Below are 16,449 nucleotides of genomic sequence, written 5' to 3' on the forward strand. Positions count from 1 at the left end.
CAGTCACGTTCAGCAAACTGGGAGGACATTGAGTGGTAAATGCTTGGGGGTTTTGCAGAAGTGCCTCATGTGATACCTTCTATTCTCAGCACAGGTTAAAATTAGAACTAGACTAGCATTGCATCAGAGTCTGAGAGTTCTAAATGGTTTTGGGAATACGGACAAGATTTGTAATTTATCTCTGCTCTTGCCCAGAAAGCAATGAGTCACAGAAAATCCTTGAAAACACCAAATAATTGAGGTAAGTTGTGTTAAACTCTTTCAGATGCTTGGAGGTGAAGTTCTTGGGAGTAAATTTGCAGTCGTTTTACAGACATCCTTGGGAACTCACTTCTGAATTGTTGGCTGTGATGGCATGATTGTTTTTATTTTCCTGACAAATAATAAGATCTAAGAACAATAAGCTTTTCATGGTAGTCCTGTTACTATTTAATTAAATCTCCTTGAAATCTGTTGTGGTTTTGTTTAGTGAGGGGGGGGTTGAACTACGACAAAATCAAAGTAATGTTCTTAGGGTCTCTTTCATATTATGTGGTTCTAAAGCAGATTTATTGAATAATATGCTTTCCACAGCAAAGGGGAGTTGCCCAGCGCAAGCTCAAGAGATATATGTATGTGTGCGTGTGTGTATATATAGCTCGATACTGGTTTTAGTAGTACAAGTATCAACAACTGTCTCTTTTCTGCACAATTCATGTAAAAAGATTTCTAGTTTTCTACATAAGAAGGCTTATATTTCAAAAAAAGTCTCTAAATGCTTAAAAAATAAATGATAGATCAGGTAAATCACTTAATCTCAGTAGAATTTTAACCCCCCAAAATAAGGCAATTTAAATTGTAGCCAGTAATCAGAGCAAAAAGCTTCTTAGTCATTAATGTTACATATTGGGATGAGAAATGGGAATGGTAATTACTATGAGGACAACTGAAAGGTCAGTTAATCCTTCAAACTAATAAATGTAATCATATTTACGTAGGGGAGGGAAAGAGGATACAATTGTCTCTTTACAGGAAAAAATTCAGTCCCTCTTAGGAATCCAAATACCATACTGCATAGTGCCACACTGTGGCTGCCATTTGCATCACCTGTCAAATCCTGCCGTTTTTCCTTAACGTGCAAAGAACAGTTAAGAATCCTTAATATTAATGTATTGGACCAGATTCTTCTTTATTCAAGCAGGTTAATTTCATTTTTATGCTGTCCTTACAACAGGAAGCAATCATGACAATTTACATTTCCTATTATTTGCCTATACTTGCCTTTTAAATTGATTTCAGTATAATCGGGCTTTACGAATAACTATGTTAGCAAAAGTCATGATAAACGTAAAGTGGAATGATTGATAGTTTGAACTCAAAAATGTTCACTAAGCAATTGTGGCTTATCCATGCTACACAAAATTATAATGGAATAAATACAATTTTAAAAATTGCTCTAAAAGACAGACCTGCAGCAATTATCATAGGGAAATATATGTGTGAGAAGACGTGAAATTCCACTTTTGTTGTTATCTACCTGCTTGTTTGGAAGAAAGTGATCCTCACGTTTTTAGTTTGAATGGATATGTAAGACATTTTTCTTACTTGTCCTTGCAAGCGTTAGTAAAAAGTTTGAAAGGGAGTATCCAGATCATCAGTGTTCAGAGTACACTGCTGTTGGCATGAAGTTTAGCCCTGCAGAGAGATTGCAAGAATACCATTTCTCAATATAAGAAAATATAAGAAAATTGAGCTAGGTACAATTATCTATTTTTATAAAGAGAAAGCAGTTGGTAAAATTCTGTCAGTTCTATACAATTAACTGAATGTAATAATACAATCAAGTGGGTATTGCAATGTTTTAGTTTTCACATCTCTGTCCCCATCTGGCAGCTGATACATGTGCTGATGCATTGAGCCTGACATTCAGTCAGATTCCTGTGACTAAATCTGAACATGTAAGCATCATGGCTGAAACTGCAGTTTGCATTGGAACATTCACTGCTGTGAAGACACTTTGGGAAGTGAGAATACACAAGATAAATGAAGAATTACAGAAAGAAAAGGAATTCCGAGAGAGGTCTGCAGGAAGGTAGGTAAATTGTTGATCTTTAAGTATGTGAAAAGCTAGACTGCATGTTACATTTCAAAAGACTATAATTGATCTTTTCAAACTTGTCCAGAGTCCAATTCTTTTGTTGTTACTCCAGCAGAATTCCCACTGCTTAGAATCTAGCAATATGGTCAGGTCAAACCACAAATTGTGTTCTGTGATAAAACTACTAGCATATATACTAAATTACCTAAATTCAGATATTAAAATTCTCTCCTGTGTGGATATTCTAACCATTAGAGATTTAATTTGTTATGCTTTCTTCTCAGTGGAGGCATTAACAGGGTCACTTGGTCTTCTGCCTGACTAGCAATTTCACAAAATGTGAAGAAACTTGGCATTCTACTTTTGCAGCTCTTCCTAATTTGTTAGACGTGTTTGAGATGGAAAAGTTACTAATGGAAAATGCAAGCAGAAAGAAAGAAAATTAGCCTAATGTTCACAATTCTTGTTTAAGTCCCCTTTGGAAATCAAGCTAAAAGGATCCCTCGCTGACTGACCTTGTTTGATTTCACTTACGTTTGGTGGAACTGAGGGCCTTCTTTTTAGAAGACTGCTTCAAAGTTAACGTATTTGGAACTTAATTCCACATGACTTTATATTCTGTTGCCCTGCTGAAACACGATGAAAGTGAATCAAGTTATGTCTTCCTTCAGACTGTAAATGTGAGGAACTGTAAAATAGAATTCCTATAAATTACCTTAGCTAAACACTGCTTTATGTTCCTGTCTTCCCTCAAATTAATAGTCTATTTAGCATCCATATAGAACAGATGTTGTTTGACATCCAAAATGATCACTGTCCATTTGTTCCAGAAAATAGAATGGATAGCAATTATTGCCTGTATTCATTGTTCCACCACTGATAGATCTTCTTTCCCATGTAGGCTACTACTTGTCTGGGAGGAGAGAGCTGCTTTAGCAAAGCTCAAAGAAAAAGTTATTAATGAAGATGGAAGAGCAATTTTAAGGATAGAGGAAGAAGAATGGAAGGTAGTGTGGATAGGAATGAATGTTGCTTGGGTTGAATGACTAATGCATGAGAAAACTGCTATTTACCACTTTACACTCACAGCTGTACTATTTTTAATCTATGAAGTGCTCACCGTGTGCTTTGCTAACAATGAATTGAGACACACTGTTGTGAGAGTGTAAAAGCAAGCTGATATCTTTAGTCCTGAATATTAAGCATTACTCTACAAAAATATAAGCCAAAAGGCTTTTCAGCATTAGAAATTATTTATGGCAAATTATGAGTTTAATTACATAAATCCTCATTTAACATTAACACACCAGAACTACTGAGATGTATCAAGGTGAAAACCCTGTGTGGTTAGGTGCATGAAATTATTTCTTAGTGTTGGTTACTTTCTAAGAGTGAAAATGAGCCAGCAGGTTCCCAGAATACTATTATTCATGTTTCTAATGCATGGGGGGAAGTGGCTAACTGTAGAATCAACGACAAAGTGGAAGCTAACAGTCTGTTCTAAGCCACACAGAAATGCAGATGCCGGTTCCTGTGAAGAAATAAAAATTAGACCACGTTGGGGCCAGGGAGAGCGACAGCCACACCCAGCAATGCTCTGGTGGTCGACAGGCCAGTGCTGCTTGTTCAGAACTCACACCATACAGATATTGTAGTTTTTCTATCCCTCAGGTCTTCTGCTCTCAGCTGTTCACTGTTTGTAACAGAATAGGAAATACAATTTAGATCACCATTTAAATGCAAGAAGCTATTTAGAGCAGTTTAATCTTCAGTTATATTTGCTTTGTTTAAAAAAAAAAAAAAAGGAAACAAACAAAAGCAAGCCTGAGACTTTTCAAGCAATGACAGTAGTGCAGGTATCTAAATCCTGGGAGCAGAAGTAGGCAGGTTAAATCTGTGATCAGAATGACCTGTATTGATGGTGTTCATTTCGGGATGTTACAGTATAGCTTGAGAAGAAGGAAAGATTAGTCTTTTTTTGTTCCTTTTTTTTTTTTTTTTTAAATCACAAGACTGTTACTACTTCAAATAAAATGTCTGCCTAAGCTTGTATTCTTGTTGTATACTAAGCTGAATTTCTTCTGTTTCGTATTTCTTGTCTTAGACACTACCTTCGTGCTTACTGAAACTAGTCCATCTCCAGGAATGGCAGCTTCATAGAACTAGTTTGCAGAAAATTCCTCAGTTCATTGGAAGATTTCACAATCTTGTTGTTCTGGATCTATCCCGAAACTCAATTGAAACTATACCTAAAGAAATTGGTAAGCTGTGCTTTCTTTCATTTTAAGCTGCTTTTCTAAGAAAATTAATCTTACACAAACATGCCATTTTTGTGCACTTTGCTTGCACTTCTAACAATCCTATTGGGTAGTTAGAAAGCAGACTATTTAAATCTGATAGTGAGATGGAGATCTTAAAACCATAGATTCCCTATAAATCTTAAAAAATTGCCAGATGAAGGAGACATATCTTTATGAAAACTCCCCATGAGAAAAAAAGCTTCTAAGCGCAGCAGGTACTAGGCATCAGAATGCAGCTAGAAAAGTGATACTGAAAAACAGGCTTCATATTCTGAGTGCTCATAACGTTTTATTTGAGTTTTGGTTGTGGTTTATTTTGTTTGGTTTTTGGTTTTGTTTTGTTTTGGGTTTTTTTTGTAGTGCTCAACTAGAGTGCAGTTTGGTACTAGAGAGTCCTGAAGTCCTACTATTTGAATTTCAGTGAATATTTTATTTTATTTATTTAATTGTTTATTTATTTATTTTAGTGGGAACACAGAGCACTTGTGTAACAGTATAAGGATAACACGAAACAAGTAATGCTGTATTTCCAGTAGAATGAACGTGAACATGTATCATTTCTCACTTGTGCTCTCTGCAGGCCAGCTGACTAGCCTTCAAGAGCTGCTTCTCAGCTACAATAGAATAAAGTCTGTTCCTAAGGAAATAAGTAACTGTATCAGTCTGGAAAGACTGGAGCTGGCTGTCAACAGGAGTATCTGTGATCTTCCTCCTCAGGTTTTGACATACTGTTATGTTTTGTTTAGTGTTGTTTAATGCATATTTTGAATTTATCCAAATCCAATTATCATTACATGTTGCACTCCATGTTTTCAGATTTGCTTTGATACTCTGATTTCATGACTGCTCCACAGAAATACATATGTGAACAATATTTATACAACTAGTCAAACTGAAACCCCATGAGAAGGACATACATACACCTGAGCAGTTGAAGGAGCTAATTTTGATTTTGTCTAGATAAATGACTTGGTAGTGCATACAGGACAGTGATACACTTAATTTGTTTAAGCTGAAGGTCTTCACTGCTTCCCCCCACTGAGGATCTGACACCTTAGCACAGAGAAGTTAACTTTTATGCTTGAGAATACAAATTCATACTGTATGCCGGGACACAACTGTAAGCATCTTTACCAGAACTGCTAGCTATGAAAAGGGGTGGTGTGATTTCTACAACTGCCTATGCACAAAGAGTTGATGCAATGTTGTTCCAAGATACTGAAAGCAATTAAGAGGGAATAAAAACAACTGCTCACCTACTATTGAGCTTTAATGTGGACTGACCTAAATGTGAGAGACCTGTGTCACTAAGGATTAGTCTCTCAGATAAAGATTACAAGTATGTAACCATATTTACTTGTTTTAATTAAAAAAAAAAAAACAAAAAACTGGAGTGGCAACAGTTTACAGCAATCAGTGCCTTGCAATACTGAGTGAATCTTCAGATGAAAATATACACTATTAATTGGAATCTAGAATTGACAAAAATCTATGTGGATACCAGTTATGTAGTAGTAGAGAGATAGCTTTTAAATTAACAGCTCACAGCAAATATGTAGTTCTCTCCTATTGAGGCTACGGTGATGTGAACACTGTGAAGCTTTGGTTATATGTACTTGAGTGGCATTCAGTGTTTAGACAGTTGGACCAGATTTGCATCACTTGAACATTGTAAAAGCACCTGAAGGCATGATTCACCAAAGGACTTAGCTGTTGCAATACTGATTGATGCTATGTTAAATTTTTAGAAGGTCTGGCCATAGTAGTAGACTTCACAACATGGAAGGTGTCTAGGTTCACTCTAAAATACAGTCCATGTAATTCGATCTATAAAAATCTAAATATTTGACTAATGAAAAATGACATATTACATAGAGTATGAAAAACTAAGGACAGTGGTGTCCCTAAAATCCCTTTTCTTCTCAAGGCTTGGGGTGTATCTGTGTTGTAGTCATGGCACTCAGCTTCTCAGCAGTTAGGGCACTCACTACAAGGTGCGAGATAAAGTTCTGCCTGATCGGCGTCAAACCTACCTACCTTCCAGACAAGAACTGTAGTTGTCAGGTAATATCAGCTAATGTAACTCAGAAACTATGCTGTGTTTATAAACTCCAAAATGTGTTGTACTGTTTGTAAATTGTTTCTTTCAGTCAACATTATTACAGGAATGCTGTAATGGAACAGCTATACAAAGTTGCATTAAATCTCATTTTCTTTTCAGCTCAGTGATTTAAAGAAGCTTTCACACATAGATTTGTCCATGAATCAGTTTACTACCATCCCTTCAGCTCTTCTCAGCATGCCAAATCTAGAATGGATAGATATGGGCGGAAATAAACTCCAGGAGCTGCCTTATGCAATTGACAGGTAAATAAAGCTCAAAGTTCACATCTTAGCCTCAATTCTGTTGCATTGAAATTCTAATTATTAAATCCTACTTCAAAAGATTATTTTAATGTTAATCTCACTGCAAACTTAAGATTTATCAGCCCTAATGGGATATTTTGGATGAGCTGGAATAATCAACTTAATAAACGATAAATTCAGTATGAACTATCAAGTTAAATATTTCTTGCCAATGACATTTTTCGACCAGCGGTTAGGTCACTATCTTGGATGTGGAGTTTCCTTTGAGAATGGTTATATTCTTTATGTGAGTCTTTTATGTGGCTGTAAAAATGAATCAATTACTTTATATTAATAAGAATAATTTTCTAAATCTTGATTGACTGCACAAATACCTATTTTACAGAATGGAAAATCTCCACACTTTATGGCTCCAAAGGAATGAGATAAACTTTTTGCCAGAAACCATTAGTAATATGAAAAATCTTAGTACTCTTGTTCTTAGCAACAACAAACTTAAGGATATTCCAGCTTGTATGAAGGACATGACAAATCTGAGGTAAGAAAAAGCAACAGAAATATAAAGAAAAATACTAGACGATAAGTTTTAAAGCCTCCCTTGAGTTGTATATTGTGGAGTGATACTAAGGAAGTGGAAAAGAAAAGGCATGTCCACAGTTGTACAGATGAACACTACCATATAATTCAGCATAATTACACGGATTTGTAACAGCTGAGGATCTGGTCAAGAAAGGTTTGTGTAGCACAACTCATTTAAAGAAGTAAGCTATGATAGTTACAGTATCAAATAAAAAAAAAAAGAGACTGTAATATGTTTTCTCATTTCTGAAAGGTCCAAATGCCCACTTCTAATTGGCCTTTTATATCACTGTCTAAAGCCAAGAGCTAGGAGGAAAAATGTGACAGGCATAAAAATGACAAAAAGTAGAAATTCGGCACTGAGAAGTCGAGCATTCAGAATTAAAAAAAAAAAAGGATTAGGTGTAAGGATATGAATGAATCTCCTGTACTTTACTTAGAGGAAAAAAAAAAGAAGAATGAATGTACATTTTTAATTGGTATAATTGAAAATATTACTTTATATACTGTGTCAGAAACTTTCCTGTTGTTTGCATTTGAGTTACTGGATGATGGCCATTTTGGAGAAAGAATGCTTGTCTAAATAAATCACGCCTAACCCAGTAAGACAATTCCTGTTTTCAGATGTTTTTGAAGCAGCAGCAACTGTTTAAACACGTATATACAACCTTAGGCCCAAAGATGGACCGAGAACAGAGGGAGATGGGGCTGGCTATTGCCTTACAAAGTTGGGAGAATGCAGGCATTTTCAATCTTGTTCTCATCCACTCATCTGTTTGTGGAAGCTTAACAAGGCTGATAATGGGGTGAAAACCTGAAGACAAAACAAGGACTGCAATGTTTTCTCCCACCACAATCAGCTGTTGTTATTGTAAGGCGTCGTCTTAGCTTAGTTTATTTAATATTACTAATATCGTGGTGAGTTTACTGTAAGAAAAGACATTTTATTTTGCTCAAAATATTGTTTGAGGTATCTTAATTCTGTTTCAAAAGAGTTATTCTCTCTGGACAAAACCTACTGCAAGAGTAACCTTTTCTGGTGAACTGTCAGATTTGTCAACTTCAGAGGCAACCCACTGGAGCTAGAGGTAACACTCCCTCCATGCGAGAATACAGAAGAGGAAGAGCAACAGGAAATGTTTGGCATTGAATTCATGCACATGTATATCCAGGAGTCACTCAAGAAAAGAGGTATGGCTTTTTTTTGTTAATTCTGGTCTCTCTGGAATACAGTGAGAAAGGGAAGGATAAACTGGATAAAAGAGAGAGAACTACGTAGACAAATGAAACATGAATACTCTTTGTAATAAATTAGTAACATTTTCAAAAAATCTCTAGTGGTTTTTTACTGAGGGAAGCAGGGCTTGTATCAGGAGTTGGCACAGTAGGTCTTCACATGAACAGCACACATTCTAGTAGGAACATACTGGAACCATGGAACACTGGAATAAATGTGCCTGAGTTACCTACAGCCTGGACAAGTGGAAGTTGATGACTGTCTCTTGTATTTGCAATTTAATCAGAGTTTACATAGTGTGGGTCTTCCAGCACCGTTTGTCTCATGGATGTTGTTCAGATGGGGACTACCACAGAAGGATGTAAGGGAGAGATGCCTACATTCCCAACATACAACACTTCTTAGCAATGAAGCATCAACACCTGCTAAACAGATGTTTCTTACAACTTGGTTTCCCTGACAGAAAATCCAGTCACCTAAACAAAATACCCTCACAATTTCATCCCGTTTCTATGACAAAAAAACCCCTGTTCATAGTCTCAAAAGTAACAGCTTAAAGCTTGCAGCAAGAGACGAAAATAAGCACTTTTGAACAGATGTGCAGGTAGCACCTGTGACTTGCAGAGAACTTCATTGCAGATACAAAATTTCTCTTCATTCTATATATGATGAAGCCTTAAAAAGAAAGAATGAATAACTGAAGCACTCTTGATTTAGAACACTAAGCCAGCCTTTTTCTTATCTGTATGTCATGAATGAATAATTAAATTAGCAAAAATAAATCAAGATGAGAGTTTACAAATAAGTTTTCTTCCTTAACAGATTCCCCGGACAGCACGGACTGATGAAAGCACCTAGGCCTACTTAAATAATTTAAGAGGAAATACAAAGCTCTCCTGAACTTCAAAATGAAAATAAAGTATGTCAATTTATCTTATTTTAACCCATTGTCTTTCAGGAAATTCGGAAAATTGTACTTCTAGTCCTTCTCCTGCCATAAATGCTAATGAATAAACAGTGTAACTGTGAGTGGAAGAAAATATCAAGTATACTTCTTCCTAGTAAAGAGGCATACAACAGGTTTCAATTATCCTTAGGAATTTTATTTTTCCACTGATGAGAACTTGTAATTCCTAGTGAAACTAGGAAATATAAGACCTTTTCTTGGGTACAGGAAAGACTAAACAGTGTTTTTTGTAAGAAGTGGATTGGCTTTTTAAAAAAATCCAGGTAAGTTTGATAGCATTTTTTTTTCTCTACCAATTCCAAATCTATCTCCTGTCATGTAGTTGGCTCTGGTATCAAAGATGGACTTGGGACAGCTGTCAACAGGACATTCTCCAAGGACACAGCAGACTCTGTGTAATACTGTAGTGCAGCCTTGTATCCTCGTTGTTTTAAGTATTCAATCCGTCCATGATCTATCAGCAGTTTACAGAGGCAACCTATCTCCTTTCGTTCTTCAACAGTAAGTATCCTAGTTTCATAAAAAGGAGGAAAAAAAACCAAAAAACGTGTCAGGAGAATAGTTTTGTTAGTTAACATTTATAGTAGAGCTTAGAAAGACTACTGAAATCACTGTAAGTTCATGTCAATTCAGGCAAGCGTGACTGTCTAAATATTTTGAATCATATGTCCATGAAAACTGTATTTAAAATAGAATATTTCTATAAATTTAGTAACTAAAATGTTTCTGTAAAATGAGTAATTCTGAGGACCCCCAAACCATTTCATATACCACTATACATAATTTTGCTTTTCTGTGGGAGTCTGTTTGCTAGGAAAAAAAAAAAAATTACATACCCTTGTAAAGTATCAGAACCACTCTCTGTCTTGCTGAATGTTTGCTCATGATGTTCTGTGTCACTAGTTTGCTCTTCACTTTCTTCACTTGTTGAGGCTTTGGTTACCATCTCTCGCATGCCACAAGTGGCCCAGCTACTCATTCTCTGAAAATAATTAAATTCTACTGGTCCAAGTCCTGCCGATTTAAAGAACTCCCTGCCTACATAATGTGTCCAGTCACACTTGTGATGGCAACACAGTGCAATAACAATTCCAGCTACAGGCTTACAGTCATTGTTGCTTTCATTATCAGGATTGTTAGAAGCCACCTCTGTCTTATCAGTCCTAGAGCGTTTTGGTGCAGGCTCTTCATTTTCTCCATCAAAGCAAGTTGTGTAACTTTCAACCAGGCATCTCAAAGCAAGATCTGGGGAAAAAACAGATATACCCCCCCCAAAAAATAGTGATGAACACCATGCCATTATTTACACAGGCTCTATCATGGTTGAGAATGTACTTCCCACAAAGAAGAGTAAAAGCATACATCACACTAAGCCAAAAAGTAATTTTAAGGATGACTAAAAATTACAAGCATGCTTTGAAAATATGAAAACTGTAACTGCTAAAGGAATATTATGAGACCTCTGGAGCTACTAGGAGGTTATGTCCTTGAATATTTGTTGCACACAAGTGAATCTGAAATACTTCGGTTAACAAACTGGCATATAGTAGGAGGATCTCCTGCCTGTAAAACATGCAAGTATTTGCTCTGAAAGTTTGATATCTAGGACACAACCTATTTAACATGTACATATAATTCTTAAATGCTTAATTGTGTCATCGTTGTAGCAGTACCTACAGAGGTGTCATATTTGAGATTTCTTTCTCTACTTAGTAGATAAAGAAAGAACATTTTTAAAAGTGTATTAGTTTAAAATTAGCAGGAGAGAAACACATTCTTATCATTTTTTTGCCTGGGATACATATTCAGACAGCTAATACAAATTTAGAAAGAAAAATATTTTAGAGTAGAGGTGACAGTGTTAAAAAATATACTTTCAACAGTTTACAAATACATGACCCATAGCACCACACGCTATTTCTTGTTCTACTCTATAAAAAACAAGAAAGGTTTTACTTCTGTCTAAAGTAGCCTTGCATCTATTACCCATTCACTATTCCACTGAAGTCAGTAGGTATTTAGAATATAACTGCTACATTTGCCAACAAAGGCTTAGAGGGCAAGAAAAGCTTAAAAGGACAGTTTGCAGATCAGTCCATTCAAGGGGTAAGAGCTAGTATGACAACTTTCTGCAGTTAACAAATATAGATTTCATACCTGTCGCAGCACCGCACAAATGCTTCCCAATTCCTACCACTGGTAGCTTTGTCTTCTCCAAAATAGGTACCTTCTCTGGAGGGGAGGAAAAAAAAACCACAACAACAAAAAAACACCCACAAAACCAAACCACAACCCACACACACATAATCCACAACAAACCCAGAACCTCTATTATTATAGTTGAGGCAATATTTGTTCTGGATAATATAATTTCAGCATACTTTGAAAAAAAGAAATGTTTATCACTACTAAAAAGACAGTGGTCTATACAAGTTATAAGCCATTAAAAGGAAAACTTATTTTTCTAAAACATATGAAGAGAAACGGATGCTGTGGCTGAGAATCATATTTAACCATTACATTTCATAGGCAGTATAAAAAGGCTGAAAATATGACATTAATGCATCTTGTGATAACAGGTGTTCCCACAAATTCTGCAATACCTATATGCATAGTATATCAGTGATATGCATGACTTGCTTCATTCTGTACACCTAAAACAAAGAATGCAAAGGTGTTTAATCCTGCACATTCTAAAAAACCTTCAAAATGTTTTTGGTTTGGTATTTCTCATCTATAATGATGTCCTATAAGTGTATAAAGAGCAAAAAAAATTTAAACCTCCATTTAATATATATGTATGTGTGTGTGTATATATATATATATATGTATACACACACAGCATTAACATATCCAAGTAACCACTGAGAATAATCTTCAAAACTAAGTACATTTAAGCAGGCTACATACAAATTGACTTGAACTCTAGTATTTAAAATCTAGTAATATCTCAGAATTACGCAAGCCAAGAAGAAACTTACTTAAACATAAATGTTGAATATCAACTCGAAGCCTTTCAAATACAGAATCTCTCCTTTTATGTTTTCCATCCACCTGTGTAAACAGAACAAGATTATTAAGTAGGGCAGGCCCCAAATAATTATAATTTTGCTCCAGATATTAATGCTGGACTTTTTTTCCTGTCAAGCCAATATCTGCACATTTCCAACATAATACACCAGGATTTTTTTCTAATAAATTTGCTATTGGCAAAGTATGGAATGTAGGCAATCACACTTAGAAAACTTTGAAATGCTTTATGTTATTTTTAAAGATTACAAGCAAATACTAACAGCTTCAATGACAACAGTTTAAAAATTATATTCCTCTCTTACCTTGAATCTTGTAGTTGCCCTTTCCACAAGCAAAAACTGAACATTTTCAACATTGTGTAAGGCAACATCAACCCAGTGAGAGAGCTTTCCTCGCCCAGCTCCAAACTCAACAAAACATCTGCCTGGACCAAGTAAATGTAATTTTTCCATGTTACCTAAAATAGAAGCCTACAAACATCAAAACATTATTTACAAACCAAGCAAATATATACACTCTGTATTGTAATGCCTGATAGAAAAATTATTACTTCACCAAACTGCAGAACACTGTGGAGTCCTCCCTTGCATGAGGGATTAGGGAAAAGATCTTGTGCGTACAGAGGAAAGAGATTATAAATTCTGGCCAGTCAGCATCACCCTACCCTTCTTGCACTGCTCACAGAACTCCACCTAAAAGTTTTTGGGATGGAGTTCTGTGATCAGGTACACATTATAATATTCTTCTCTGCTGGTTCTCAAAGTAGCCATCCAAAATATAGGTACAGTACTGGATTTTCTATGAAGCATCAGTGCCTGCACAGCCCTCTCTCTCTCTGCTCTAGTGATGCATTTTGTAATACATGGGAAAGGAAAGTACAGCACAGGAACAGGAAAGAACATTTCTCACCTTTAAATTTTTGTTTCCAAAACTTTTTAGTTTGCTACAGTATGCAATCTATCTCCTTTAAAATTCTTGCTGTTCACTATACATTAAAAAGGCAGAAGGTAAACTCTGGCCCTCCAATTCTTTTTATGCATCTTTTATACAACCAGGAAATCTAGGGCCAGCTCTTACAGAAAAAAGTAAAATACTCCTTTTACTTCTTAGCAAATACAACATTTTACCTTTTGTAGCTCAGATTTATTATGAGTTAACATAAAATGAGAATATATAAGTAAAAACTCAGAATACACCACACAATTTGTAATGTATTTCAGTATCCTAATAAACTTTTGTTACTAACACTTAACAAAGCAGCCATTCAGAGGTTTTATATATGCTATTATTTGAAGAGCAGAGTTTTAGAGCGGATCAGATTTCCTCTATACGAGGTGACTAGCATTATACACGCACAGTCACTCGAATTTACAGTGGCAGAATTGCATGTTTAAAAACATCTACAGCTATTAGGAAAGCAGTGACCACACCTGTTGTTTCAAGTGTTTGGAAGCGGATTCCCCATTCTTTGGGTCATTTAAGGCTTCTTGTAAAGCCTGGTGGGACAGTATTTGTTCCTTAAGGTGAAGTTCCAGACCTGCATGCAAATACAAAACTTTTAGGTACAGGTTTCCAGCTTCCAAGAGTTCCTGGTTTTGTAACCCACGTTACAATATTCGGACATGAGCTCAATTTCTAGCACTAACAAAATAGTCTGTTGGGAGCATAAATCTATCATCTTATGTATATAACAGAGCTGTGTTGTAATCTGTAGTGATACTTGAGTGGGAAAAAAAGAACGGAAAAGGAAGGAAAATCAGCTATATGAACAAGAGATCAGTTCAGCTCTGTCATTCTCTCCATCTAGTTTATTCTTCTGAGTAAAATTTAGCTGTTGGAGGACTGTCTGCACCTTGATGATAATTACTTCATATATGTTTAGTGTCAAATGTCTCACATTTTCACAGACATCTAACACCAAAAATAACAATGAAATATTTAATTAATTCAAGTTAAAACATCTTATTTTCAGTATTATGTAAGCTTACCATTACTTGCTTTTTTCACCTTGATAATTAAGTTCTCCAGCTCTTCTTTGGATAGAGAAGAGATAGGTACCTTTTCAAGGAAAAAAAAGTGCCACCCATAAGCTCAAGACCTTTTTGTTTTTGCTAATTCTTTAGTCATGTGATAAATTGTTATGAAGGGACTGAGCTTTAGAACAAATAAATGTACTCACTTGTTTTTCTGGTATTTCTGCTACATCTTTTAAACCTGCATTAATATCTTGAACAAAGTAGACCTTTAAAAATCAAAATAAAAGAAATCTGATTCTGTTAATTACCAAAAAGTAAAAAGATAAATTCTTCATTGTTTTTACCCTAAGGTACATAGCAATAGGAATCCACTGCAAGTAATTTTTTTTTCCTATAGTCTGATCCTGAATCCCCAGCAGAAGTGACTGTTCTGACACATTTTGATAAGAGTGAACATGTTGATAAGAGTTAAGCTGTCAATGCTTACTAGACTGATTCTAGAGACCATTTTAAGGTTTCCCAGGTAATAATAAAAGAGTCAATACTGATAAGGCAGAAGAGCAGAGAATAAAGAAGCCATCTTCTGTTCTCCTGAAACAGCTGCTGAGACATCTGTCCTATGCCTTCCCTCAGCACTGGCTGCAAATGTCAGCCTAGCTTTCCATATTTCACTGCTAGCTTGAGTGATGCAGGCAGTTGGCTAGAACAGCAGACTACCAGGGGCAGGAAAATGCCTAGAGCTTCTCTACTAGTTTTGCTTTCTGAGGACAATCTCTCACCAAGCCTCTAAAATGAATGGCATTGAGAGACTGTTCTTAGAGAATGTTTTTGAGAAAAATGAATTCAGCATTTTACCTTGTAACTAAGGGAACCGAAAAGTTGTACTGAACTGCAGTGAGAGGGGGCGTAGGTGAGGAGACTGGAATGCGAATTCAATTTCAGCAAGTACTTATTCAGCTTCCATACTGTCCTTACTCTAGTGCTTGCTACGACTGCTGTCCTCCAGTTTACAGCTGCTGTCAACACAGTAAGTTCTCGGCAGAGCTATAATGTTTAGGGTCTTAAATCTGAGAAGTAGTGCTGTATTTACATTGCACTTACTGGCTTTGGCTTCTCTCTTGAATTACATTTTTTTAAATGCTTTTGTAGTTGGTCTTCATATACAGTGCTAAAATCCAAATGGAAAGAAAAGTAAGTAATAGCATTTATCATGTGAACTCTGACAAAGAATAGGAAAAAAGCATTTGCATATACTTACTGTTTTGGATCAAGAGGGCATGGAATTCTTTTTCTGTCATTTTCTCCCTAGTTATAAGATAAAAGTTTTTTATAACACTTCAGCATGCACTCGGTGTTCCCATTTTAGAAAAGCTGTTGACAGACATCTGAGTTTCATAAAACATCTATTCTGAGGCAGGCAGGTTAACCAGAGTGGATAAATCGAAACAAGAATTTAATACTTAAATGGATCTTAAAAGAATAAACGTGTAATGCAATGGCAGTGTTACTGCTGGGCAGAGCTGATGGGCTCAAAGGCAGGCGCTGCCTCCCCTGCCCGTGTTGCGGGGCCAGCTCTGGCAGACAGGCCGCCCCAGGCCCCTCGGGGTGCCGCCGGGGCTTCCCGCCCGCCCCAGCCTCTCCCAGGGAACCCGGGCTCCCCTGACCCCAGCAGCCTGTCCTCCCCGGCCAAAGACGGGGCTCTGCTGCTCCGCCCAGCAAGGCCAGGCACCTCCAGCTGCCCATGCTCTCCGCAAAAGCGCCTGCCAGGAGCCGGGATCATCTTGCAGAAGCGCTTCTTCCTCTCCACGAAGTAGGCACATCGCCTTGGCACCGGCGACCCGCGACCTGGCTCCGGGCTCAGCGCCGCCATTTCCGTCCCAGCACCCCCTGCGGTCGCCGCCTCGCCTCCATCT

The 16,449-nt window shown here is 36.6% G+C and overlaps 2 protein-coding genes across 7 annotated transcripts; one reads left to right on the forward strand and one right to left on the reverse strand.

Annotated features, from left to right (window-relative positions):
• The first annotated feature begins 97 nt into the window (after window positions 1–97).
• Window positions 98–10,375, forward strand: LRRC39 (leucine rich repeat containing 39). 6 transcript variants are annotated; one of them, XR_015259266.1, is made up of 10 exons: window positions 100–241; window positions 1,873–2,071; window positions 2,979–3,084; window positions 4,182–4,338; window positions 4,958–5,094; window positions 6,599–6,744; window positions 7,130–7,282; window positions 8,375–8,514; window positions 9,383–9,479; window positions 9,850–10,375. XR_015259266.1 is itself a non-coding variant. In XM_010116056.2 (9 exons), the coding sequence occupies exons 2-9, from the start codon at window positions 1,947–1,949 to the stop codon at window positions 9,572–9,574; spliced, it is 1,020 nt and encodes a 339-aa protein (XP_010114358.2). In that variant the 5' UTR covers window positions 99–241; window positions 1,873–1,946; the 3' UTR covers window positions 9,575–9,589. The 6 variants fall into 6 exon arrangements, 5 of the variants coding, with proteins under 5 accessions (XP_086610173.1, XP_010114358.2, XP_086610170.1 ...); XM_010116056.2 differs by lacking the exons at window positions 9,383–9,479; window positions 9,850–10,375 and adding an exon at window positions 9,519–9,589 and having other exon boundaries at window positions 99–241; XM_086754044.1 differs by lacking the exon at window positions 9,850–10,375 and having other exon boundaries at window positions 9,383–9,497.
• TRMT13 (tRNA methyltransferase 13) lies at window positions 9,642–16,446 on the reverse strand. The gene is made up of 11 exons (XM_086754043.1): window positions 16,266–16,446; window positions 15,795–15,841; window positions 15,638–15,704; window positions 14,740–14,802; window positions 14,549–14,618; window positions 13,991–14,097; window positions 12,863–13,030; window positions 12,509–12,581; window positions 11,685–11,759; window positions 10,364–10,772; window positions 9,642–10,037 (listed from the first exon to the last, which is right to left on the reverse strand). The coding sequence occupies exons 1-11, from the start codon at window positions 16,404–16,406 to the stop codon at window positions 9,842–9,844; spliced, it is 1,416 nt and encodes a 471-aa protein (XP_086610169.1). The 5' UTR covers window positions 16,407–16,446; the 3' UTR covers window positions 9,642–9,841.
• Between the last annotated feature and the right edge of the window lie 3 nt (window positions 16,447–16,449).

The sequence above is a fragment of the Chlamydotis macqueenii genome, chromosome 8 (genome assembly GCF_036417535.1).
Source record: "Chlamydotis macqueenii isolate bChlMac1 chromosome 8, bChlMac1.mat, whole genome shotgun sequence".
NCBI lineage: Eukaryota > Metazoa > Chordata > Aves > Otidiformes > Otididae > Chlamydotis > Chlamydotis macqueenii.

Coding starts and splice junctions, on each gene's coding strand:
- LRRC39 (XM_010116056.2), top strand. CDS start 1,947: ATGGCTGAAACTGCAGTTTGCATTGGAACATTCACTGCTGTGAAGACA. Junction 2,072..2,978: donor CGAGAGAGGTCTGCAGGAAG/GTAGGTAAATTG, acceptor TTTCCCATGTAG/GCTACTACTTGTCTGGGAGG. Junction 6,745..7,129: donor CTGCCTTATGCAATTGACAG/GTAAATAAAGCT, acceptor CCTATTTTACAG/AATGGAAAATCTCCACACTT.
- TRMT13 (XM_086754043.1), bottom strand. CDS start 16,406: ATGGCGGCGCTGAGCCCGGAGCCAGGTCGCGGGTCGCCGGTGCCAAGG. Junction 15,842..16,265: donor GAGAGCATGGGCAGCTGGAG/GTGCCTGGCCTT, acceptor TCTTATAACTAG/GGAGAAAATGACAGAAAAAG. Junction 14,619..14,739: donor CAGAAATACCAGAAAAACAA/GTGAGTACATTT, acceptor TTCCTTGAAAAG/GTACCTATCTCTTCTCTATC.